This window comes from Staurois parvus, unplaced genomic scaffold (assembly GCF_062004578.1).
Source record: "Staurois parvus isolate SC_StPar_1 unplaced genomic scaffold, SC_StPar_1.0 ptg000534l, whole genome shotgun sequence".
NCBI classification, from domain to species: Eukaryota; Metazoa; Chordata; class Amphibia; order Anura; family Ranidae; genus Staurois; species Staurois parvus.
Window position 1 is genome coordinate 797,135 of NW_028318330.1, and position 27,574 is coordinate 824,708.

A 27,574-nucleotide genomic window follows, 5' to 3' on the forward strand; every position below is an offset into this window, starting at 1 on the left:
GAGATCACATCCCCCCTTATGTATTATACATGGAGATCATATCCCCCCTTATGTATTATACATGGAAATCATATCCCCCCTTATGTATTATACATGGAGATCATATCCCCCCTTATGTATTATACATGGTGATCATATCCCCCCTTATGTATTATACATGGAGATCATATCCCCCCTTATGTATTATACATGGAGATCATATCCCCCTTATGTATTACACATGGAGATCATATCCCCCCTTATGTATTATACATGGAGATCATATCCCCCTTATGTATAATACATGGTGATCATATCCCCCCTTATGTATTATACATGGAGATCATATCCCCCCTTATGTATTATACATGGAGATCATATCCCCCCTTATGTATTATACATGGAGATCATATCCCCCTTATGTACAATACATTGAGATCATATCCCCCCTTATGTATTATACATGGAGATCATATCCCCCCCTTATGTATTATACATGGAGATCATATCCCCCCTTATGTATTATACATGGAGATCATATCCCCCCCTTATGTATTATACATGGAGATCATATCCCCCCTTATGTATTATACATGGAGATCATATCCCCCTTATGTATTATACATGGAGATCATATCCCCCCTTATGTATAATACATTGAGATCATATCCCCCCTTATGTATTATACATGGAGATCATATCCCCCCTTATGTATTATACATGGAGATCATATCCCCCCTTATGTATTATACATGGAGATCATATCCCCCTTATGTATTATACATGGAGATCATATCCCCCCTTATGTATTATACATGGAGATCATATCCCCCCTTATGTATTATACATGGAGATCATATCCCCCCCTTATGTATTATACATGGAGATCATATCCCCCCTTATGTATTATACATGGAGATCATATCCCCCCTTATGTATTATACATAGAGATCATATCCCCCCTTATGTATTATACATGGAGATCATATCCCCCCTTATGTATTATACATGGAGATCATATCCCCCTTATGTATTATACATGGAGATCATATCCCCCCTTATGTATTATACATGGAGATCATATCCCCCTTATGTATTATACATGGAGATCATATCCCCCCCATATGTATTATACATGGAGATCATATCCCCCCTTATGTATTATACATGGAGATCATATCCCCCTTATGTATTGTACATGGAGATCATATCCCCCCCTTATGTATTATACATGGAGATCATATCCCCCCTTATGTATTATACATGGAGATCATATCCCCCCTTATGTATTATACATGGAGATCATATCCACTTTATGTATTATCCATGGAGATCATATCCCCCCTTATGTATTATACATGGAGATCATATCCCCCCTTATGTATTATACATGGAGATCATATCCCCCCCTTATGTATTATACATGGAGATCATATCCCCCCCTTATGTATTATACATGGAGATCATATCCCCCTTATGTATTATACATGGAGATCATATCCCCCTTATGTATTATACATGGAGATCATATCCCCCCTTATGTATTATACATGGAGATCATATCCCCCCTTATGTATTATACATGGAGATCATATCCACTTTATGTATTATACATGGAGATCATATCCCCCCTTATGTATTATACATGGAGATCATATCCCCCCCTTATGTATTATACATGGAGATCATATCCCCCCCTTATGTATTATACATGGAGATCATATCCCCCCTTAATCTCCTCTTCTCAGTAGAGAATACATTCAGTTCCTCTAATCTTTCCTCATAGCTGATCTCCTCCATGCCTCGTATCAGTTTGGTTGCCTTTCTTTGTACTTTCTCCAGTTCCCCAATGTTCTTTGACCCCCCCAAATCCTTCTCCACCATTGAGTCCCCCCCAGATCCTTCACCATTGACCCCCCCCAGATCCTTCACCATTGACACCTCCAGATCCTTCTCCACCATTGTCCCCCCCAGTTGTATCCCCCTAGTATGTATGATGCATATTCTTAGCCCCCCCAAGTGCAGAGCCTTACATTTATCACCATTAGCCCCCATTGGCCCCATAGCCCCCCAATTACACAGAGCATTGAGGTCGGCTTGTAAGTTGGAGACATCCTGTAAGGACGTTATTCCCCGGCACAGCTTGGTGTCATCTGCAAAGACTGGAATGGGGTTTATAATCTCACACCCCATATTGTTTATATATATATTAATAAGTAAGGGTCCCAACACTGATCCCTGGGGTACCCCACTAATGACACTGAACCTTGGGGTACCCCACTAATCACACTGAGCCTTGGGGTACACCACTAATAATACTGAACCTTGGGGTACACCACTAATAATACTGAACCTTGGGGTACCCCACTAATAACCCTGACCCTTGGGGTACCCCACTAATAACACTGAACCTTGGGGTACCACACTAATAACACTGAACCCTGGGGTACCCCACTAATCACACTGAACCTTGGGGTACACCACTAATAATACTGAACCTTGGGGTACCCCACTAATAACACTGAACCCTGGGGTACACCACTAATAATACTGAACCTTGGGGTACCCCACTAATAACCCTGACCCTTGGGGTACCCCACTAATAACACTGAACCTTGGGGTACCCCACTAACACTGATCCCTGGGGTACCCCACTAATAACACTGACCCTTGGGGTACCCCACTAATAACACTGAACCTTGGGGTACCCCACTAACACTGATCCCTGGGGTACCCCACTAATAACACTGAACCTTGGGGTACCCCACTAATAATACTGAACCTTGGGGTACCCCACTAATAACACTGAACCTTGGGGTACCCCATTAATCACACTGAACCTTGGGGTACCCCACTAATAACACTGAACCTTGGGGTACCCCACTAATAACACTGAACCTTGGTGTACCCCACTAATAACACTGAACCTTGGGGTGCTCCACTGACACCCCCAGACCATTCAGAGTATGAATAATTAACCACTACTCTCTGAATACGATCTTTTAGCCAGTTTTCAATCCATTTACATTCAGATTTCTCTGTCCAAGTATACCACATCCACCGCCACCCCTCTGTCCAAGTATGCCATGTCCACCGCCACCCCTCTGTCCAAGTATACCACGTCCACCGCCACCCCTCTGTCCAAGTATACCACGTCCCCCCTCCACTCCTCTGTCCAAGTATACCACATCCCCCCGCCACTCCTCTGTCCAAGTATGCCATGTCCACCGCCACCCCTCTGTCCAAGATACCATGTCCACAATCACCCTTCTGTCCAAGTATGCCACGGCCACCCCTCTGTCCAAGGATTTTCTCACCTCCAATCTAACCTGTTTCATGATGGTTTAATCCCAGCTCACCTCTACATGTTGTCTACAGTAAACATTTAAGCTTCCACTGATTACAGAATACTAATACTGTGAGTCCTTACCCTTATACTATATAACTTGTACATTACATACTCCTGACCCCTGCACTATATACTCTATGTTGTACATTACATACTCCTGACCCCTGCACTATATACTCTGTTGTACATTACATACTCCTGACCCCTGCACTATATACTCTATGTTGTACATTACATACTCCTGACCCCTGCACTATATACTCTATGTTGTACATTACATACTCCTGACCCCTGCACTATATACTCTATGTTGTACATTACATACTCCTGACTTCTGCTCTCCCCCTCCCCCCACTGCTATATATACACATAATATGTATTCTCTTTTGTTCCCCCATTTCCTCCCAGCTTGACATTTTATATCGGATGATGTGATTGGAGCACAGACTTTTACATGGTGATAATAATGTGATAACATCCTCCAACTTTGGACCCTTAAACAGAAAGTGATAATGAGGGAGGAGTCAATACCCCAATGATGGTGGTCTTCAGGATCAGTCCAGTCTTCATCTTGGTTGTTCTCCCCCCATCCTCACTCTCTGACCTCTGGTGGGGCTCAGCCCCGCTGTTCTTCATGACTAAATCATGGAGTAAATAAGGAAGTGCAGTACTTCTTGTGTTGGGAAGATGGCGATGAGTGATAGAGGGGGTGGGGACCCTCGTCCTATAATCCCTTCATCACTGTCCCTCCTATAAAAGACAGTTCTGGTTGTTTCCTCACTCTCTGACTAAGGTCCATGAATAAAGAAATGACCTGGTAGGAGATCAGAGGAGCCATTTCCTAGTTCCCTTGAGGGTGGAATTGTAAGCTCCTCAGAGCCCAAGCTGCCTGATGTGGGCGGAGTCCTGGTTTGGGGGAACCAATCAGCTCCTGTCTAGTAATCCTCTTTGTCTTTGTATTTTAGTCCATGGCCGGGAGATGAGGAAAACCTCCGAGGATTGTCTCACTTTGTCTCCAGACTGGAAAGTAGAAGATGAGGACATCACACAGTATAGTCCACGAGAAAACCCGGCTCCCTCCAATGTCCATCCGGCACCACCCAGTGTAGATGGACCATCGGATTCCTCGTATCCTGAGGAACCTCAGACTGTGCGGGACCGGGCCGGCCTTCCAACAGGGAAGAAGTTCTCCTGTACTGAGTGTGGGAAATGTTTCCGTTATAAATTTGGTCTTAATAGGCATCAGAGATCTCACACGGGGGAGAAGCCATATTCCTGTCCTGAGTGCGGGAAATGTTTTTCACAGAAATACGGTCTTCACACACATCAGAGATCTCACACGGGGGAGAAGCCGTATTCCTGTCCTGAGTGTGGGAAATGTTTTTCAACTAAGTACTATCTTTACGCACATCAGAGATCTCACACGGGGGAGAAACCATATTCCTGTCCTGAGTGCGGGAAATGTTTTTCACAGAAATACGGTCTTCACACACATCAGAGATCTCACACGGGGGAGAAGCCGTATTCCTGTCCTGAGTGTGGGAAATGTTTTTCAACTAAGTACTATCTTTACGCACATCAGAGATCTCACACGGGAGAGAAGCTGTATTCCTGTCCTGAGTGTGGGAAATGTTTCCGTTATAAATTTGGTCTTAATAGGCATCAGAGATCTCACACGGGGGAGAAGCCATATTCCTGTCCTCAGTGCGGGAAATGTTTTTCACAGAAATACGGTCTTCACACACATCAGAGATCTCACACGGGGGAGAAGCCGTATTCCTGTCCTGAGTGTGGGAAATGTTTTTCAACTAAGTACTATCTTTACGCACATCAGAGATCTCACACGGGAGAGAAGCTGTATTCCTGTCCTGAGTGTGGGAAATGTTTTTCAACTAAGTACTATCTTTACACACATCAGAGATCTCACACGGTGGAGAAGCCGTATTCCTGTTCTGAGTGCGGGAAATGTTTTTCATGCAAGTCCCGTCTTTCCATACATCAGAGGTCTCACACAGGGGAAAAGCCGTATTCCTGTCCTGAGTGCGGGGTATGTTTTTCAGCGAAGGCTAATCTTCAGAAACATCAGAGATGTCACATGGGGGAAATGCCATATTCGTGTCCTGAATGCGGGAAATGTTTTTCAGTGAAGTCCAGTCTTCAGAAACACCAGAAATCTCACACAGGGGAGAAGTCATATTCCTGTTCTGAGTGCAGGAAATGTTTTTCAGATAAGTCCAATCTGTACATACATCAGAGATCTCACACAGGGGAGAAGCCATATTTCTGTTCTGATTGTGGGAAATGTTTTTCACAGACATCTGATCTTTACAGACATCAAAGATCTCACATGGGGGAGAAGCCGTATTCCTGTTCTGAGTGCGGGAAATGTTTTTCACAGAAGTCCAGTCTTAACACACATCAAAGATATCACACAGGGGAGAAGCCGTATTCCTGCCCTGAGTGCCGGAAATGTTTTTCACAGAAGTCCAGTTTTTACTCACATCAGAGATCTCACACGGGGGAGAAGCCATATTCCTGTTCGGAGTGTGGGAAATGTTTTGCAGAAAAATCAAAACTTGTCAGACATCAGAAGTCTCATGTGGTTGAAAAGCCATTTTCCTGTCTTGATTGCAGGAAATGTTTTTTGAAGAAGTCCAGTCTTTACACACATCAGAGGTCTCACACGGGAAAGAAGCCACTTTCCTGTCCTGAGTGAGGGAAATGTTCCTGTTAGAAGCCTTCCATAACCTAATATCATTACTAACATATGTATGAATGTGTTGGATCTTAATAAAATAATTGATTTATTATATTTCAATTTTTCTAGATTTGGAAAAGTGAGATAAACAGACTATTGTTAGTCTATGTGAATACATATGTATATGGATATATATCTTGGGTTTGTTCTCTACATTCTAGTAACATGTGGTAGTAATTAGTCATGAATTGGTTAGCTGGCTTCCCTCCCCCATCTCTGTGGGGAGGAGCTAAAGTTTCACTAATAGGAGAATTGTAAGAATCTATTTCATACATGGTAAGCTTACACATTTTATACTGTAATATTTCTTGATTAGGATATTTCTATATGATATAACTTTTATATTAAGATTACTTTTGGGAGAATATATATATGTATAGTATATATGTGTAACACATCCCATCCCCCCTGACTGATGGAATGTCAGTGAAGGTTTGATTAGAGGTCCCAAGGATTCATTTTCAGACTCCCTCCTAGGGGAGGGGAGAAGACTGAAGGTTTGTTCTATACATCTGTCACCAGATATTATTGTGGGACTATAAGAACCAGAGAGGAAAACCAGCCAACTTTTAGGAGAAGGTGGGGGCTGAATTGCTCCTTTATAGAGCAGAACAAAGACTTTTTGGTGGCACACTTTTTAGAAGCTGGGCTGAGGAGACTACAGATTCACACAAACAATTTTACATACAATTTTTTTCTCAAGAACATAACTATATTTTTGGACATTATCTAAACATTCTGAATTCCAGTATTTTATTTCTAATTGTATGCAATATTATCATTAAACACATTTTTGAGTTTATGTAAGAGTTGGAAGGACTTTCTATTTTGGAGTTTTCTCATCAATACAAGTTTTAAGGTCTTTTTTTTTTTTTAAATAATGTTATTGGGAAAGTTAAGGCTGATCAATGTACAGTGGGGATCGAAAGTTTGGGCACCCCAGCTAAAAATGTGTATTAATGTGCATAAAGAAGCCAAGGAAAGATGGAAAAATCTCCAAAAGGCATCAAATTACAGATTAGACATTCTTATAATATGTCAACAAAAGTTAGATTTTATTTCCATCATTTACACTTTCAAAATAACAGAAAACAAAAAAATGGCGTCTGCAAAAGTTTGGGCCCCCTGCAGAGTTAATATCTTGTACTGCCCCCTTTGGCAAGTATCACAGCTTGTAAACGCTTTTTGTAGCCAGCCAAGAGTCTTTCAGTTCTTGTTTGAGGTATCTTTGCCCATTCTTCCTTACAAAAGTCTTCCAGTTCTTTGAGATTTCTGGGCTGTCTGTCACGCACGGCTCTTTTAAGGTCTATCCATAGATTTTCAATTATGTTGAGGTCAGGAGATTGTGAAGGCCATGGCAAAACCTTCAGTTTACGCCTCTTGATGTAATCCCCCGTGGATTTCGAGGTGTGTTTAGGATCATTATCCATTTGTAGAAGCCATCCTCTCTTTAACTTCAGCTTTTTCACAGATGGCATCAGGTTACCATCCAAAATTTGCTGAAATTTTATTGAATCCATTTTTCTTTCTACTCGTGAGATGTTCCCTGTGCCACTGGCTGCAACACAACCCCAAAGCATGATTGATCCGACCCCATGCTTAACAGTTGGACAGAGGTTCTTTTCATTCAATTCTGTGCCCCTTCTTCTCCAAACGTACCTTTGCTCATTCCGGCCAAAAAGTTCAATTTTAACCTCATCGGTCCACAGAACTTGTTTCCAAAATACATCGGGCTTGTCTATATGTTTATTTGCAAAGTTCAAACGATGATTTTTGTGGTGAGGACGTAGAAGAGGTTTTCTTCTGATGACTCTTCCATGAAGACCATATTTGTACAAGTATCTCTTTATAGTGGAATAGTGACCACAACTCCAGTGTCTGCCAGATCTTTCTGGAGGGATCGTGCAGTCAAACGTGGGTTTTGAATTGTTTTTCTCACAATCCTATGAGCTGTTCTGTCTGATATTTTTCTTGGTCTTCCAGATCTTGCTTTAACTTCCACTGTTCCTGATGACTGCCATTTCTTAATTACATTCCGAACAGAGGATATTGACATCTGAAAACACTTTGCTATCTTCTTATAGCCTTCTCCAGCTTTGCGAGCGTCAACTATTTTCAGTTTCAGTTTTCTAGACAACTGCTTAGAAGAAGCCATGGTGCTGATTGTTTGGGGCAAGGTCAGATGAGTCTGGGCATTTAAAACCTTTGAGATTGACATAACCTGGTCTTCCCAGACGATGATTGAGAACAATCCATGACACTGGCAGGTCTCAGCTTGGCAAAGGGGGCAGTGCATGCTATAAATTCTGCAGGGTGCCCAAACTTTTGCAGACGCCATTTTTTTGTTTTCTGTTATTTTGAAAGTGTAAATGATGGAAATAAAATCTAACTTTTGTTGACATATTATAAGAATGTCTAATCTGTAATTTGATGCCTTTTGGAGATTTTTCCAACTTTCCTTGGCTTCTTTATGCACATTAATACAAATTTTTAGCTGGGGTGCCCAAACTTTCCATCCCCACTGTATATTCAATAGGAAACGAAATAGGCATTTTACCAAATCCATCACACAAGTATTCCACGTCCACCGCCACCCCTCTGTCCAAGTATACCACGTCCACCCCTCTGTCCAAGTATACCACGTCCACCCCTCTGTCCAAGTATACCACGTCCACCGCCACCCCTCTTTCCAAGTATACCACATCCACCGCCACCCCTCTGTCCAAGTATACCACGTCCACCGCCACCCCTCTGTCCAAGTATACCACGTCCACCGCCACCCCTCTGTCCAAGTATACCACGTCCACCGCCACCCCTCTGTCCAAGTATACCACGTCCACCGCCACCCCTCTTTCCAAGTATACCACGTCCACCGCCACCCCTCTTTCCAAGTATACCACGTCCACCGCCACCCCTCTGTCCAAGTATACCACGTCCACCGCCACCCCTCTGTCCAAGTATTCCACGTCCACCGACACCCCTCTGTCAAAGTATTCCACGTCCACCGCCACCCCTCTGTCCAAGTATTCCACGTCCACCGCCACCCCTCTGTCCAAGTATACCACATCCACCGACAACCCTCTGTCCAAGTATACCACGTCCACCGACACCCCTCTGTCCAAGTATACCACGTCCACCGACACCCCTCTGTCCAAGTATACCACGTCCACCGACACCCCTCTGTCCAAGTTTACCACGTCCACCGACACTCCTTTATTCAAGTTTACCACCTCCACAGCCACCCCTCTTTCCAAGTATACCATGTCCACCCCTCTGTCCAAGTATACCACGTCCACCACCACCCCTCTTTCCAGGTATACCACGTCCACCACCACTCCTCTGTCCAAGTATACGATGTCCACCAACACCCCTCTGTCCATGTTTACCACCTCCACAGCCACCCCTCTGTCCAAGTATGCCACGTCCACCGCCACCCCTCTGTCCAAGTATACCACGTCCACCGCCACCCCTCTTTCCAAGTTTACCACCTCCACAGCCACCCCTCTGTCCAAGTATACCACATCCACCGCCAACCCTCTGTCCAAGTATACCACGTCCACCCCTCTGTCCAATGATTTGCTCACCTCCAATCTAACCTGTTTCTTGATGGTTTAATCCCAGCTCACCTCTACATGTTGTCTACAGTAAACATTTAAGCTTCCACTGATTACAGAATACTAATACTGTGAGCCCTGACCCTTATACTATATAACTTGTACATTACATACTCCTGACCCCTGCATTATATACTCTATGTTGTACATTACATACTCCTGACCCCTGCACTATATACTCTATGTTGTACATTACATACTCCTGACCCCTGCACTATATACTCTATGTAGTACATTACATACTCCTGACCCCTGCACTATATACTCTGTTGTACATTACATACTCCTGACCCCTGCACTATATACTCTATGTTGTACATTACATACTCCTGACCCCTGCATTATATATTCTATGTTGTACATTACATACTCCTGACCCCTGAACTATATACTATATAACTTGTACATTACATACTCCTGACCCCTGCACTATATACTCTGTTGTACATTGCATACTCCTGACCCCTGCACTATATACTCTATGTTGTACATTACATACTCCTGACCCCTGCACTATATACTCTATGTTGTACATTACATACTCCTGACCCCTGCACTATATACTCTATGTTGTACGTTACATACTCCTGACCCCTGCACTATATACTCTATGTTGTACATTACATACTCCTGACCCCTGCACTATATACTCCATGTTGTACATTACATACTCCTGACCCCTGCACTATATACTCTATGTTGTACATTACATACTCCTGACTTCTGCTCTCCCCCTCCCCCCCACTGCTATATATACACATAATATGGATTCTCTTTTGTTACACCCATTTCCTCCCAGCTGGACATTTTATATCGGATGATGTGATTGGAGCACAGACTTTTACATGGTGATAATAATGTGATAACATCCTCCAAATTTGGACCCTTAAACAGAAAGTAATAATGAGGGAGGAGTCAATACCCCAATGATGGTGGTCTTTAGGATCAGTCCAGTCTTCATCTTGGTTGTTCTCCCCCCATCCTCACTCTCTGACCTCTGGTGGGGCTCAGCCCCGCTGTTGTTCATGACTAAATCATGGAGTAAATAAGGAAGTGCAGTACTTCTTGTGTTGGGAAGATGGCGATGAGTGATAGAGGGGGTGGGGACCCTCGTCCTATAATCCCCTCATCACTGTCCCTCCTATAAAAGACAGTTCTGGTTGTTTCCTCACTCTCTGACTAAGGTCCATGAATAAAGAAATGATCTGGTAGGAGATCAGAGGAGCCATTTCCTAGTTCCCTTGAGGGTGGAATTGTAAGCTCCTCAGAGACCAAGCTGCCTGGTGTGGGCGGAGTCCTGGTTTGGGGGAACCAATCAGCTCCTGTCTAGTAATCCTCTTTGTCTTTGTATTTTAGTCCATGGCCGGGAGATGAGGAAAACCTCCCAAGGATTGTCTCACTTTGTCTCCAGACTGGAAAGTAGAAGATGAGGACATCAAACAGTATAATCCAGGAGAAAACCCGGCTCCCTCCAATGTCCATCCGGCACCACCCAGTGTAGATGGACCATCGGATTCCTCGTATCCTGAAGAACCTCAGACTGTGCGGGACCGGGCCGGCCTTCCAACAGGGAAGAGCTTCTCCTGTACTGAGTGTGGAAAGAGGTTCAGTTCTACATACCATCTTAATAGGCATAAAAGATCTCACACGGGGGAGAAGTCATATTCCTGTCCTGAGTGCGGGAAATGTTTTTCAGTTAAGTCCAATCTTTACATACATCAGAGGTCTCACACAGGGGAGAAGCCATATTCCTGTCCTGAGTGCGGGAAATATTTTTCACAGAAGTCCAATCTTTACACACATCAGAGATCTCACACGGGGGAGAAGCCATATTCATGTCCTGAGTGCGGGAAATGTTTTTTGGTGAAGTCCAAACTTCATAGTCATAAGAGATGTCATACGGGAGAGAAGCCGTATTCTTGCCCTGAGTGTGGGAAACGTTATTTAGATGAGTCCAGTATTTACAGACATCAGAGATCTCACACGGGGGAGAAGCCGTATTCCTGCCCCGAGTGTGGGAAATGTTTTTCAGTGAAGTCCCATCTTTACATACATCAGAGATCTCACACAGGGGAGAAGCCGTATTCCTGCCCTGAGTGTGGGAAATGTTTTTCAGACAAGTCCAGTCTTAACACACATCAGAGATCTCACACAGGAGAGAAGCCGTATTCCTGCCTTGAGTGTGGGAAATGTTTTTCAGCGAAGTTCCATCTATACATACATCAGAGATCTCACACAGGGGAGAAGCCGTATTCCTGCCCTGAGTGTGGGAAATGTTTTTCAGTGAAGTCCCATCTTAACACACATCAGAGATCTCACACAGGGGAGAAGCCGTATTCCTGTCCTGACTGCGGGAAATGTTTTTCACAAAAGTCCCATCTTTCCAGACATCAGAGAACTCACACAGGGGAGAAGCCACTTTCCTGTCCTAAGTGAGGGAAATGTTCCTCACTAAAGTCCTGTCTTCCTGTACATCAGGGGTCCCACACAACCCTGGAGGTGTATTAGTGCCTTGAGTGTGGGAAATGTCTTCTAGATGAATGTTGCTGGACATCCCAGCTCTCATGTGTGGAAGAAGCACACCCTGATATACACCTCAGATATACTCCATGGCTGATCTTCATCATGGAAGAAACAGTTCATGAGGAGATCAGAGGTCCCCAAAGACATGGATGAAGTGTGGGACCGGGTTGGCCATTGATGGCAGGAGAAGAAGAAAAATGGAGTCCTGACCTAGAGCACTGGGCTGACTCTCATTGGGGTGCAGCCTATATTCTAGAGATGGTTTGCACCTACATGGATGGGGGTCTGCTGTGCTGGGGGAGGGGTTTATGGGAAGGTTGGAGGAGTATATAAACTAGGATGGAGGGGGGAGAATGCAATTATAACGGGGTAGACAGATCAGACCGGGGTCAGTACTTATTGGGGGGTAAAAAGAAAAACTAAAAATCCTCCTGCACTGATATGGAAATCCCCTAACCAATAGCGGCCAACACCCAATGATAATACCAATCAGATCAAGAAAACAATTGAAAATGAATGGTGCAGCGCTAACTACAAAAGTGAATAAAAATAAATGTAACCAAACACTCATAAAGTGCTAATAAATCAACAAACCAAAATATACATAACAATATAGTGCTGATCAGAACCGTGGTAACAACGTGGACAATACTAGTGTATGAGTCACCTTAGTGACCTAAAAATGGTGATAAACACATAATAAAATAGACTGGTGTTAAGTGTCCTTGATAGCAATCAGAAAACCTTTTATAACAAGTACTAATAAGTCCATAAAGTAACAAGTGGTGATAAAACGTGATAAAACACCATGCAATGTGTTAAACGTGAACACTTCATGCAAGTGCCGGCACACTTTAAATCCACTGCAGCTGCAGTGCCTCCTCACCTCCTTCCTGCGACCCAAAAGGGCCCAACAGGTATTCAGGATCACTCTGGATCCTTTATATCTCCGGCTAATACCTCTCCAGAAAGCCAAGGATCATAAACGGTCTCCTGTTCAGCCTCCAAATGCTTCCTCCTCTGCCTTTTATAAGGATACTCTGTAGGGTATATTACTCACAATCCCAGTGAGTGATAAAAAGATCCTCCATAGTGTAGTATTATTAATAATGCAGTCTTTATTTAAACATAGGAAGTACACTCACATGAACCTGCAGTCCCTTCCTCCTGCTATATGTGGGTATGCTGCATCCATGTGGTACTTCCTGGGTGTACTAAGATGGCGTCCTCCACCGGACGTGCGTCACTCATACCGGAAGCTGCATATCGGTGTTACCTACGCGTTACGTCACGTAGTCTCGTGACTTCCTCGGGGTATCGCCAAGTAGACACAGCTGCTCCTTTTATATTGGCATTGGCGCATATCCCGCCTCCCAAGCTGATAACAGACACGTGGCCATTTTCTAGAAGCCTAAAAATGTAGATATGGCGCATACCTGGTCTCCCAGGCTAATAATTAGCTGCGACCATTGGATGGAAGCCAAAACAGTATTAAATATATATATATGTTCATAATAAACTAACCTCCATACCCAGGAAAAAGACATTAGATCCAGCTAAAAACCCCAACACAGTCAGGATCCAAAATGATCACTAAAAAAACCTTTATTATTGAAACAACTCTAAATAAATTCTACTAATATTAACTATTTAAAAAAGGGGAATAAACCAGGTGGAAATAAATGTATTCTAACATATACACTCCCCAGAAAGATGAAGTGTATATAAGAATAAAAATAAATAACTATATACGTAAAAATATAAGTATACCCATATCGATATAAAAAACTCTCAGAACACCTTTTGAAGACAAAAAATGATAAATAAAAAATAAGTATATAAATAAAATAAAAATGACCACATATGTATGCAATATACCCACACATGAACATAGATTGATACCTAAATAAATAACATAATTCCATAAATACAATTACAATAAAAAATAAATAAAATATATATGGAATATATAATAAAATGTATAAAAAATATATAGACAGTCAACGATCTAAAAACTAAAATATTTATTAAAAATCACTGATAAAACAATTGAGATCAAACTCAGCATTCAACCCTCTAGGGACCATAGTTTTCATATAATAAATCCAACGTGACTCGGCTTGGCTGAGGGATCTAATTTTATTACTGCCTCTCCAGTGTCTCTTACATTTTTCTATCCCCCAGAATTTGATATTACTGGGATCCTTGTTGTGATGTGTGGTACATTGCCTAGAGACATTGTGCTTAGGGAACCCTTCCTAATGTTTTGAACGTGCTCCCTGAGTCTCTTCCATAGCGCTCTTTTAGTTCTGCCAATATATTGTAATCCACATTCACATTCTAAGCAGTATACTACCCCTCTGTTGTGCATGAAATGAAGTCTTTAATGATGAACTCTTGTCCAGTAGTATTAGCAATACAGTTCTTACGTCTGGTATTTCATCTTCTAGTGGCTATACAGGCGTAGCAATTTCTGCATGGGTAAAAACGTGACTTTATTCTGACTGGGAGGATCTAATACACTCTTAACCACCTTTGATTTCACCGTGGGTGCTTTTCTATACACAAATTTGGGAACAGCTGGTAAAACACCTCTTAAAATGGGGTCTGCCCTTAAAATACCCCAATGTTTGCTAAAAATTATTTCTATTTTTTGTAATGGATATTAAAATCTAAGATTATTGATAGGTTGTTCTCTGTATTCTCTTCTTTCTTATTATCTTGTAAGAATGTACTTCTATCCCTATTTCCCACTTCTACTATACTCCGGGTGATCATATCCTTAGGATACCCTTTATCCACAAATCTAGATCCCAACTTCTAAATAATCACTAACTAGGGTACGGTTCCTCCTGACTCTCACAAACTGACCCTTTGGGATATTAAACAACCAAGGGGGGAAATGACAACTCCCCATTGGTATATATCCATTACGATCCACACTTTTAAAATATGTTTTAGTTAAAATTTTTCCATTTATAATTTTAATATTTAAATCTAAAAACTGTATTTCTTCCTTGCTATGTTCCCATGTAAATCTGATATTCTTATTATTTTCATTCAATTTCTTTAAAAACTTCAATAAGGTGTTTTCCTCTCCTTCCTAAATAATAATCACGTCATCTATATATCTTTTACACACTTTTAACTCCTTCGGATACTCTTGATATACCTCCGTTTCTTCCCAGTGTGCCATAAATATATTGGCTACACTTGGTGCAAAGCGGGCACCCATTGCTACGCCCCTATTTTGTTCATAGTTGGTGTGCTCATGCCAGAAGTAATTGTAACTCAAATCAAATTCAAGACTCAAATCAAATCCAATAAAAACTTTCTTTGAGTCCAAGGCAGATGGCTGTACTTCCTGAGCCCCCATCCAACTGTCTCTATAGCATCCTCATGCCCTATGATTGTATACAAGGAAGATACGTCCGCACTTGCTAAATAAATATTTCTTCCTCCTTTGAATTCCTCCAGAACCTGAATCAGATGTTTAGTATCATGTAAATATGCTGTAGTACTTTTTACCACTGGTTGCAAAAATTAATCTATGTAATGTCCCAATCTAGCCCCCACTGACTGTATGCCGTTTACTATGGGTCTGCCCGGTGGTTTTGTGGCATTTTTATGTATCTTCGGGACCGTATATTTTCAATTTTTTCCATGAGAAAGGACTAGAATTGGTCATGTTCCTACTCAAAAGGAAACAAAAAAAGTTGAGGAAATTAGAAGCAGAAATTGGTGAAATGAAGGAAAAGACTGTACCATTTAAGGAAACAACAGAGCACCAGCGGCCTAGTACATCCTGGTCTTTCACATACCAGCACTGCAGTATCACTTGGTGATGTGGCAAGTCCCACAGGTGCAGTACAAGCTGGTGCAGTGGCGAGCACAAGTATTGTCCCGCAGACACCAAAAAGTTGCACACATGCCTGTAGAACCCATGGTGTCCTTCCGGATGTGCTTGCAAATCCCGATTAGCAGCCCACAAATTCTGCAGCACTCGTACTTCTCCCATTCACTGCCCAACTCGGAATTCAGGTGGAAACAGCAAATGTAACTACTCCTATCACGTACCTGGTGATGGAGGCCAATGGAGAGAGGGCTTCCCTTGCGGCTAAGTTCCAGACTCCCCTGAAAGTGGGACAGCAGCAGTCAGGCCCAAAGTGGCACAGGTCGCCTGTAGGAGTGCTGGTTGGTGGTCCACTCAGAAGCACAGCTGGTGCACGGAGATAGGTCTGCAGACAGGAGGTGCCTGTGCGTGGTATGCAAGCCCTTCTGGGATCTGGATGTTTACGCAGTAGTTGGTTCAAGCCAAGGTCAGGTACCAGGTGGAAATCAGAGCAGACGTAGTCAGATGGGAAAGCTGAGGTCATTCACAGAGAAGCGAGAGAGAGAGTATCCATAAGCCAAGCCGAGGTCAGATCAGGGGTAAATCAGAGTAGACAGGTCCAGGAGCAAGCCGAGTTGGTAACAGGAGATCACAAGTCAGAAACACAGGAACCAGGAATAGGGCACGGGGAGCTAGAGATCATCCAGCAACCAGAGGAAGTGATGAGCCTCCTTATAAAGGCCGTCTGGCACCAGACTGAGGCTGATGTATCCTTCTGCGGCCATGTAGAGTATTGGCAGAAATGCCAGATCTTCCAGAACTCCTTCCGTGGACAGGACCCTGACAACTCTCTTTGATTTCTGGAGTTGTTTTTCATGGGATATCTGTATGCATTGATTGTGGATCAAAGCAATTTATATGCAGAACAATTTATCGCCGCCAACCCAAATTCAAACCTTGCCATACCATTCGCATGGAAACTCAATACGGTTTCCAAATTAAAACATTTTTTGTATCTAACCCTCAACATGGGCATTACTAAAGAAAAATGAATTGGGGTTGTATTGGTCCGCAGACCCGATTCATCATATGCCGTGTTCTCTGCTGCCATGGCCAGGCATAGATATGAGAGTATAATGTGTTTTATGCATTTCAATGACAATACACTCTGTCATCCTCGGGGTGACCCTGAATTTGACCGGCTCCACAAAATTCAGCCCCTCGCAAATCACCTTAACCTAAAATTTGCAGATGTCTATACTCCCCAGCAAAACATCTGCGTTGATGAGTCCCTCATTAATTTTTCTGGCCGCCTTGCATTCAAACAATTTCTCCCCAGCAAGCGTGCCAGATATGGGGTCAAGATGTAGAAGACCTGTTAGAGGACAACAGGCTATACTTATAAGTTTTGGATGTACAAAGGAAAAGATAGTCACGTGGAGCCCCCTGGATGCCCAGACTACATGGGGAGCAGTGACAAGATAGTTTGGGACTTGGAGTCATCCTTTTTCCATATGGGGTACCACTTATACGTGAACAATTTTTATTCAAGCGTGCCACTATTTAGACATTTGTACAATCTTGGAATTGGGGCATGTGGCACCATGTGACCTAATGTATGCCCACCATTAGAAGTGGGTGGATGCAGGGTGTTATATTCTAATGGTGGGCATACCACACACTTTTTCTGGCAGAGATTTCTTCTCTTTTTTTCATTCAGTCCACAGATTGCATACAAAGAAAAAATAGAACATAGCATATATACTCAAAAAGAACCTGTGACGTATGGTACATACCTAGACTTTGAATGGTTATACCAGGATGAAGCCTACAGCTGCAGGCATCGTCCTGGTATCAATTTTTTCAGCCGGCGATCGGTTTTCATGTAAAAGCAATCCTAGTGGCTAATTAGCTACAGGATTACTTTTACAACTATGCCCCCCCCCCCCCCACTGCCTTCCATGGCCTTCTCGGGCAGTCCCGTGCCATCGGGGGAACCTGAGAATGCACCCGGTGTTTCTGCCAGCTGACCATAGAGCTGATTGGAGACCAGAATGGTGCCAATCATCTCTATAGTCTAAGAATTCGGAAGCTATGAGCATTTCATCACTTCAGTTTCGCAGGATATAAACAGCACCATTTGTAAATTGGGAAAGCAGCTGATCACCGATGTTGGTTTGATTAGATAATGTAAGGGCAGAGGAGATATCTAGAGTCTGATAGAACCCAGATTTCTCAAAAAAGAATATATGACAATGCCCATTGAAGTTATCGGGAATATTTGCAATTTCTGTGATAGCATTAAAAGTGATAAAAAAAAATGAAAGGGACAGTGTAAAAATAATTAAAAAAATCAAAATAACTTACAAAAAAGTACCCTCACCCCCCCGCACCTGCGTTTGTGAGCGATGACCCTGTGCCAGTATGTAAACAGCGGTTTCACCATGTATGTGAGGTATCACCACGAACATCAGATCAAGGGCAGTAATTCTAACACTAGACCTCCTCTGTAAATCTAAAATTGTAGCTTGTAAAGGCTTTTAAAGCATTGCCTATGGATATTAAAAATGTATGCAGTTTGTCACCATTGCACGGGGCATGCGCAATTTTAAAGCATGTCATGGTTGGTATCTATTTACTCAGCATACCATCATATTTTATATTTTACCAAATAATTGGCCAATATATTGTGTTTTTGTGCATTAAAAGTAAAAAAAGTGTATTTTTTAAAAACAATTGTGTTTGAAAAATTGCTGCACGAGTACAATGTGACATAAAAAAATTCAGTAGTATGTGACATAAAAAATTGCAGCACCCACCATTTTATTCACTAGGGTGTTTGACAAACAATTTTTTTTTTTTTTACACAAAATTGTCATTTACATGATTTATTGCTCACACATGCCATGGTTATATGTGGAATTACTCCCCAAAATACATTCTGCTACTTCTCCTGAGTATGGGGGTACCACATGTGGGAGACGTTTTGGCAGTCTAACCAAGTACAGGACCCCAAAATCCAATAAGCACCTTCAGGCTTTTAAAGGGCTTTATTTCCTCATTACACTTCCTGACTACCTATCACAGTTTCGGAGGCCAGGATAGCACCAAACCCCCCCAAATGACCCCTTTTTGGAAAGTAGACACCCCAAGGAATTTGATAAGAAGCATGGTGAGTATTTTGCAGATCTCGTTTGTTGCCACAAGTTTTTGAAAATTGAAGAAAAAAAACAAACATATTTTTTGTTTTCTTTTTTAATATTTCAAAACCTTGTAAGAAAAAAATTAAATCTGCAAAATACTCACCATGCCTCTTTTTAAATTCCTTGGGGTGTCTACTTTCCAAAAAGGGGTCATTTGTGGGGGTTTGGTGTTATCCTGGCATGTCAGGGCCTCCGAAACTGTGATAGGTAGTGAGGAAGTGTAATGAGGAAGTTACGCACCTTCAGGCTTTCAAAGTGGTCATTGGATTTCAGGCTCCTGTATGTGGCTGGGCTCACAAAACGTCTCACACATGTGGTACCCCCATACTCGGTAGAAGTAGCAGAATGTATTTTAGGGTGTAATTCCACATATACCCATGGCTTGTGCGAGAAATATACAATTTAATTGACAACTTTGGGTTTTAAAAAATGTAATTTTCCAAAAACTTGTGGAAAACAAAATCTTCCATGGACTCAATATGCCTCTCAGCAGATAGCTTAGGGTGTCTACTTTCCGAAAAGGGGTCATTTGGGGGTGTTTGTACTGTCCTGGTATTTTAGCACCTCAAGAAATGTGATGGGCAGTCAGAAAGTAAAAGCTGTAAATTCCATTATCTCTCCCATAGTTTGTAGACGCTATAACTTTCACACAAAGCAATCAATATACACTTATTGGGATTATTTTTAACCAAAAACATGTAGCAGAATACATTTTGGCCCAAATTTATGATGAAATTTTGTTTTTTTTATATATTTTTTTATGACAGAAATGAGAAAATGTTTTTTTAAAAAAAAAAGTCAAAATTTTTTTTGTTGATAGCACCGAAAATAAAAAGCGCAGAGGTGATCAAATACCACTGAAAGAAAGCTCTATTTGTGTGAAAAAAAGGACGTAAATTTCATTTATTTACCATATTTCATGACCGTGCAATTGTCAGTTAAACTAGCGCAGTGCTGTACAGCAAAAAAATGGCGTAAATTGCAGTATCTATCCCATAGTTTGTAGACGCTATAACTGTCACACAAAGCAATCAATATACACTTATTGGGATTATTTTTAACCAAAAACATGGAGCAGAATATTTTAGTATTTTTTAATATTTTTATGACAGAAATGAGAAAATGTCATTTTTTTAGAAACTTTTTTTGCAAAACTTTTTTTCGTTTATAGCACCAAAAATAAAAAATTGCATAGGTGATCAAATACCACTGAATTTCTATTTGTGTGAAAAAAAGGATGTAAATTTTGTTTGGGTGCAGCATTGCATGACCGCACAATTATCAGTTGAATTAGTGCAGCACCGAGTAGCAAAAAGAGGTGTGGTCATTAAGGGGGCAAATAATCTGGAGGGCAAGGGGTTAAACATGTCCAGCAAAAAGAAAAGAAAAATCAAATTTTGTCATAAATTTCGGCCAAAATGTATTCTGCTCCGTGTCTTCGCTAAAATAAAATCGCAATCCGTGTAAATGAATCTGTTTATGTGAAAGTTATAACATCTACAAATGGCGGGATAGATACTGGAATTGTATTTTTGTTACTAGTGTGATAGATATTTTGGACCTACAATAATTTTTACCATCATTGTGAACTTTTGATAGAAGTCTCAGTCTCAGTTCCTGCAACTTCCCGGAACTGCACTTTCTAAGTGGACATTGACTGTATATAAGATTTCCCAGGTGTTTTATCACCCCAACACCCCCCATGAAGGTTTCCTGTAGAGGTTTATGGCAATATGGACACCTGGCTGATGTAAGGAATAAGCCCCGGACCCGTCATTCCTAACACCTCCTAGAGAGTATTGTCATCCATCTTCCTGCGGGAACTGAATTCAGAGGAGTAATGATCAGCGATTGTCATCCATCTTCCTGCGGGAACTTGAAGGGAAATGTATGTCTTTTAGGTCTGTCATTTTGTTTTCCCCACTCCATTTTGTACCAACATGTTGATTAATTGTTTTGTATTATAACCAGAATGAGTTAATGAAAATATGCTATGTCAGTTATGTATTACAGAACTATACTCACAACATTCTTCTATCTTTTATCTTAGCTTAGCCTTGGTAGAGACGGTGAAAGTATCCAACTATTTCTTTGTATTAACAAGCACCTGTTTCTGTTATGATACAATTAAATGTCAAATATTTCTGTTCCATGAGAAAATAATTGTTTGTTACTTATAACTAATTACAAATGCCTGAGAAAGATCATGTTCATAGCCTTGAAAAGTATCTAGCCAGATTCTATTGTATGTAGCAGATAAGTTTTTATGTAATATTATAGACATTCCTTATTCTTGAAAAAGTTAACACTATATTGTACTATAAAAGAGAGCTTTCGTTGTGGAATAAATTAGAAGTTTTTTGGTTACTGACAAGACGGTGTCATGTGTGATTACTTGTAACCAATGCTTCTCCAGGCCTGAGGAGACAGAACGAGTGACAGAGAATTTAGACCAGGGGTCTAAAGGGTCAACAGAACCAACAGTTTTGGGGGCTCGTCCGGGATATCGGAATCACCCGCTCAGTGACCATCCACTTGTCCGGTGAGTAGAATTATTTTCTATATAACCTGTACAAGTTGGATATAAGGAAACTGGGAGGCTCTGATTAGTCCGATATCCATTTAAGCCAAAATGTGTTCAGGGAACACAACACTCCGGGAGTGTTAGAAAAATTGTCTCAGGGAGACTAAGAAATCTCAGGGAGATTGCCAATAAAGTGTTCAGGGAACACAACACTCCAGGAGTGTTAGAAAAATAGTCTCAGGGAGACTAAACAATCTCAGGGAGATTGCCTATAGTCACTCATTCTGTGTCTAAAGTTTGTTATTTTCCACATATAGAAGTATAAGATTATTTGTTTTGTATGAGTAGTAAATCTGAGGTGGTAAGTGTACAGACCGAAATCACTGAAGACCTATTGTCAGAAGGTGTAAGACGCACCACCCTCTCAGCTAGACCTTATTGGTTGTTGACCTGAGAAAGGTGAACGCATGGTGACACCAACTGGGAGGTCTATGTAATGACATGTACATTGTGTAAATGTGGGTTGCTGATACATTATAAAGGTCGTGATCGTAATAATCACGTTATTGTAGATGTTGTAAATAGACCTTATAATCAAGGTGAAGTATATACCAGAAGGGGTCAGTTGTATAAAATTAATTGTCATATACCAGTGCCGCATATGTTTATAGGCCAAACGTTGGGACAATTAAGATCCTTTGAAAGAAGGTATTATCTGTAAATGACTTGCAAATATTGTGTCTGTGGGGTGATTTTTCAGAAAGACAGTCAGGGAAAGGACTCTGATCTCATTTTGACAGTATCCAACTTGAAAGATTGATTTTACCTATCACTGTGTGTATGTGTATGTCTGTTGTCTTTCTCTTCTGAGATGAAGTCAATCTCCCCGACGCGTCCTTACCTGAAACTGACTATAAAGACTGATAGCCAGGGGCTATGGACAACCTTTCATTGAGTCTCCGGGAGACTCAGATAAGGAAAGGTGATTTATGTAGACGGGGTCTACATTTTAAATACCTAGACGGGGTCTAGGTATAATTTACAGAGTCTTAACTAGTCTGTTGGGGGTAACCAACTTTCTTTTCTTTGCTTCTATTATCAAATGCATAGAGTAATAAGATAATTTGTTTATGCAAATAAGTGAACCTGGTTGGTAAGTGAACGGGTCAAAGTTATTGAAATAGAGTCAGTATTTAAGTTCTTATTGTCTATCTTTTGTTGAGAGTGATAAGTGGTTATGTGTTACTAGACCCGCTCCGTACTGTCAGCTCCGTACTGTCAGAATATATCCTTCCTTCTCCAAAGAGGACATGAATTTTTTATTGCAGCACAGCAGCAAATCCAATCCACAGCCTCATCCACTGTCCCAGTCCAGGACGCTGTGGAAGATCAACCTAAACCCCCACCCAAGGAATTCCTGATTCCACACAGAATGAGGAAACTTTTTTTTTCCTGCTGAAGGATTAAAAGAGATATCAGGGTCCCTATTAGTAGACTTGGCAAATAAAGCAGGAATAGATAAAATTTTCTGTCCCGGACCGGCAGGTAGAACCAGATACAAGGTGGCGATATAAACCAAGCAATATCCATTTCTCACTGTAGGAGACACATTAATAATTAAATGTTTAGAAATAGAGGACATTGACTGTGTTACAAAATATTGTTCTGTTGGTGTTTGACATTCCATTTTTTTTACAGCCATACCGTCTGATGCTGAATGTTTTTCAATAATTGATTTAGCAAATGCATTTTTTAGCGTCCTTGTTGATGCAGAGACACAGCCCATTTTTGCTTTCTGTTTAATGCCTCAGGGTTTTTGTAGATTTTTCTGTAGTCTACTCAACTGTTCTCCAAGCCACTCTGAGGGAGTGGACACCGGACTATGGGTCAGTCCTGCTGCAGTACGCAGATGTCATCTGCCTCTGCAGTCTCACTAAGGGGGCCGGCCTGAGGGATGGGGAGAGTTTGTTGAAATGTTTTTTTGAAAGTGAATACAAAGTGTCAAAGAAAAAACTACAATGGTGTAAAATAAGTGTTGAATATCTGGGTTTTGTGTTTACAAAAGGAGGAAAGGAAAGTCAGTCCAAAGAGAGCTGTGGCTCTCCTGAAACTTGCCCGCCCACAAACCAAGAAAGACATGCTCACCTTTCTTGGAGCCATTGGTTACTGCCGCCAGTGGATACCTGACTGTTCCTATTATGACAAGTCACAACCCAGCAAATGTCAGAAATTGTTAAGTGGTCAGATGACATGGTTGATGCATATGTGTATTTGAAAAATGCAATGGTAACTGCCCCAGGCCTTAGCCTTCCTGATTATGTAAAAATGTTTCATGTGTATGCAAGGGACAATTGTAAGACCATGGCTGGTGTACTCGCCCAAGAGCATGGAGGCAGACTTCGCCCTGTAGTTTTTTTCTCAAAAATGGTGCCAGTTCAGGTCCAAGGCATGCCTGCGTGTCTCAAAGTGTTGGCATTTTATGTTATGACTGTGGAGATGTCTATGTTATTCACCTTAGGACACCCCATGATATTGCACACTACACATAATGTAGCTATTTTATTAAGAAATATACACACTCAGCACATGTTCTCCCAACAACTCAGCGGATATGAGGTTATCTTGATGAGCAACCCCATGTTGCATATCAAGTATAGCGCAAACAACTCAGGTCCAGCCATGATCCTAAACGCACTGTTGGGTCTCAGATTGTCAAACGATCTAGGACCCGAGGCTCATGACTGCTTCAAATCCATTGAGGCTAATATTTCACCCAGACTGGATTTATCAAAGATTCCAATCCTAAATGCTGATGTTGTTTTCATAGATGGCTCCTGCACTAGGCCAAATGACAAATCCTTTTTCAATCAGCCCAGGCTGCTGAATTGATTGTTTTCACTAAAGCATGTGAACTGTACAAAGATCAGTCTGTCACTATTTACACGGATTCTAATATGCCTATGGAACAGTGTATGACCATGGTGTATTATGGTTTCTCAGAGGCTACATAGGAGCTGATGGGAAAAGGATTGCCCATTCCCAACTATTAGCCAATTTGCTCAAGGTTCTCACACTTCCCAAGGAACTTGCTGTCATACACTGCAGAGCACATACCAAAGGGGACGATGATATAACAAAAGGTGACGCTCTAGCAGATTATGAAGCAAAAAAGGTAGCTCAGTAATAACTTGTTTTACTGCAGATACCCACTTTGTGCCCCATCCTCCCAGATGATTTTTAATTGATCACAACTTTGTAGCAGTCAGCTTCCACAAAGGAGTTCGAAGATTGGTGCTACCCTATTTACAGAAGAATCCAAGGACTGGATTAATCTGCAAAGAGGGGAAATTATACATCCCACGGTGTAATGTCCTGATATACATTGCACAATACCACAGGATAGGACATATAGGATGAAAGGCAACCTTAAAACAACTCCAAAAAGATTTTTATATCACAGAAGTGGTGGAGTTAGTACAAGATTTTGTGAAAAGATGCATCACATGTATCAGGAGTAACCCAAACAACCCAAATAAAGCCATGCATCAATACCTGCCTTACCCCACAACACTTTTTTTTTTTACACATCTTCAAATTGACTTTACACACATACCCCAACAACAGGGAGGACAACAACCAGCTTGTGTGGTCACAAATGTGTTTTCCCGATGGCAAGAAATGTATCCCACAAAAAGAGAACGATATTATCTGCAAGTTTCCATTTTTTTTTTACAGGAAAATACCCACCCGTTCCAGGCCGGAGATCGTATTGTGGTGAAACAGCTGATGAGAAATAGCAGGATTTAGTCTATGGACCAGAAATTACAGTCGTAGCAGTAACCAGAACAGCAGTTCTCACTGAACATAGTTCCATCTGGATCCATGCTTCCAGAGCAAAGCTGGTCGAGAAAGGCCCAGGACCAGACCCAAGAAGCAAGAAAGGAGGTACTAACGGGGGCAGAAAGCCCTGACCTCGAACAGGACAATCAAGGAAAGAGGGTACTAACGGGGGTAGAAAACCCTGACCCTGAAGAAGATGAACTGCTTCCCAAATTTTGGACCATGGTTCTGCCACTTTCTCCTGATCATACTGATTTTGTTGGCATCTAGCCATGGTGAAGTGGTGATAATACAGGACTCAGGCCACACTATATTGTGGTATAATTCATCAAATACTGAGGTTGCTACCTTTATTATTGATTACTGCCAAAGTGTACAATGTCCCCATAACTCCCACTTACTCTGGTTGTGTAATATGTATCATACTGCACATGCTGTTAGCCATGTATATATAGATACCATAGGGGTACCAAGAGGGGTTCCAGATGAATTTAAGGCCAAAAAAACCAAGCAGCAGCAGGATTTGAGTCTATATTTCTCATTGTCACCGTAAACAAGAATGTTGATTGGATAAATTATATATATTACAATCAACAGAGGTTTGTCAACTACACCAGGGATGCATTAAAGGGGATAGCGGAGCAGTTGCAGGCTGATTCCACCATGACATTTCAAAATCGTATGGTCTTAGATATGATGCTTGCAGAAAAGGGTGGTGTGTGTGCAATGATAAAAGGAACAGGTACTTGTTGTACCTACATACCTGATAATACTGGGCCTAATGGGAAGATCACGTTGGCCATAAAAAGTTGGAGGACCTTTCTGAAGAGCTAAAAACAAACTCAGGCATTGATAACCCGTGGGACCAGTACTTTGGATGGTTTACTAGTTAGAAACAAGCATTAGTGCAATTTTTCATTATTATCGTTATTATCATGGTAATCATAGGTTTAGTTGTATGTTGTGTAATCCCTTGTTTCCGTAAAATGCTTAGCAAAGGCATTGAAAATGCCTCCATGCTCTCCATAAGTCTTGAACACACACGATTATTTGATAAAAAGCCCAATGACTATTCTGTTTATGTTGCGAAACACAAAGAGAGGAAGAAAGGTAGCCCAGTTATTTGACGGATGGGGGCGGCCCTTATGCCACCTGGGATTCCAAGGATGCTAGCATCGCCATACCCATTGTATGTAGCCAGAGAGTTGCCAAACCTCTGATGACGTCAAGGTAACTGTGGATTGAAGTAATAAAATCACCCAATTAGAAATAGTTGATTTTAAGAGGGGATTGAAGGGAAATGTATGTCTTTTAGGTCTGTCATTTTGTTTTCCCCTCCACTCCATTTTGTACTAACATGTTGATTAATTGTTTTGTATTATAACCAGAATGAGTTAATGAAAATATGCTATGTCAGTTATGTATTACAGAACTATACTCACAACATTCTTCTATCTTTTATCTTAGCTTAGCCTTGGTAGAGACGGTGATAGTATCCAACTATTTCTTTGTATTAACAAGCACCTGTTTCTGTTATGATACAATTAAATGTCAAATATTTCTGTTCCATGAGAAAATAATTGTTTGTTACTTATAACTAATTACAAATGCCTGAGAAAGATCATGTTCATAGCCTTGAAAAGTATCTAGCCAGATTCTATTGTATGTAGCAGATAAGTTTTTATGTAATATTATAGACATTCCTTATTCTTGAAAAAGTTAACACTATATTGTACTATAAAAGAGAGCTTTCGTTGTGGAATAAATTAGAAGTTTTTGGTTACTTATAAGACGGTCTCATGTGTGATTACTTGTAACCAATGCTTCTCCAGGCCTGAGGAGACAGAATGAGTGACAGAGAATTTAGACCAGGGGTCTAAAGGGTCAACAGAACCAACAGAACTGAATTCAGAGGAGTAATGATCAGCGACAGTCATCCATCTTCCTGCGGG

The 27,574-nt window shown here is 41.4% G+C and overlaps 1 protein-coding gene across 1 annotated transcript in view; it reads left to right on the forward strand.

The window, feature by feature from the left end:
• The window catches only part of LOC149451527 (uncharacterized), a 103,592-nt gene that overhangs the window by 48,955 nt on the left and 27,063 nt on the right, over nucleotides 1–27,574 (forward strand). Inside the window, 2 exon segments of the mRNA XM_089690577.1 lie at nucleotides 4,299–6,040; nucleotides 6,156–6,165. Of these exon segments, the coding sequence (XP_089546703.1) occupies nucleotides 4,299–6,040; nucleotides 6,156–6,165 (1,752 nt within the window).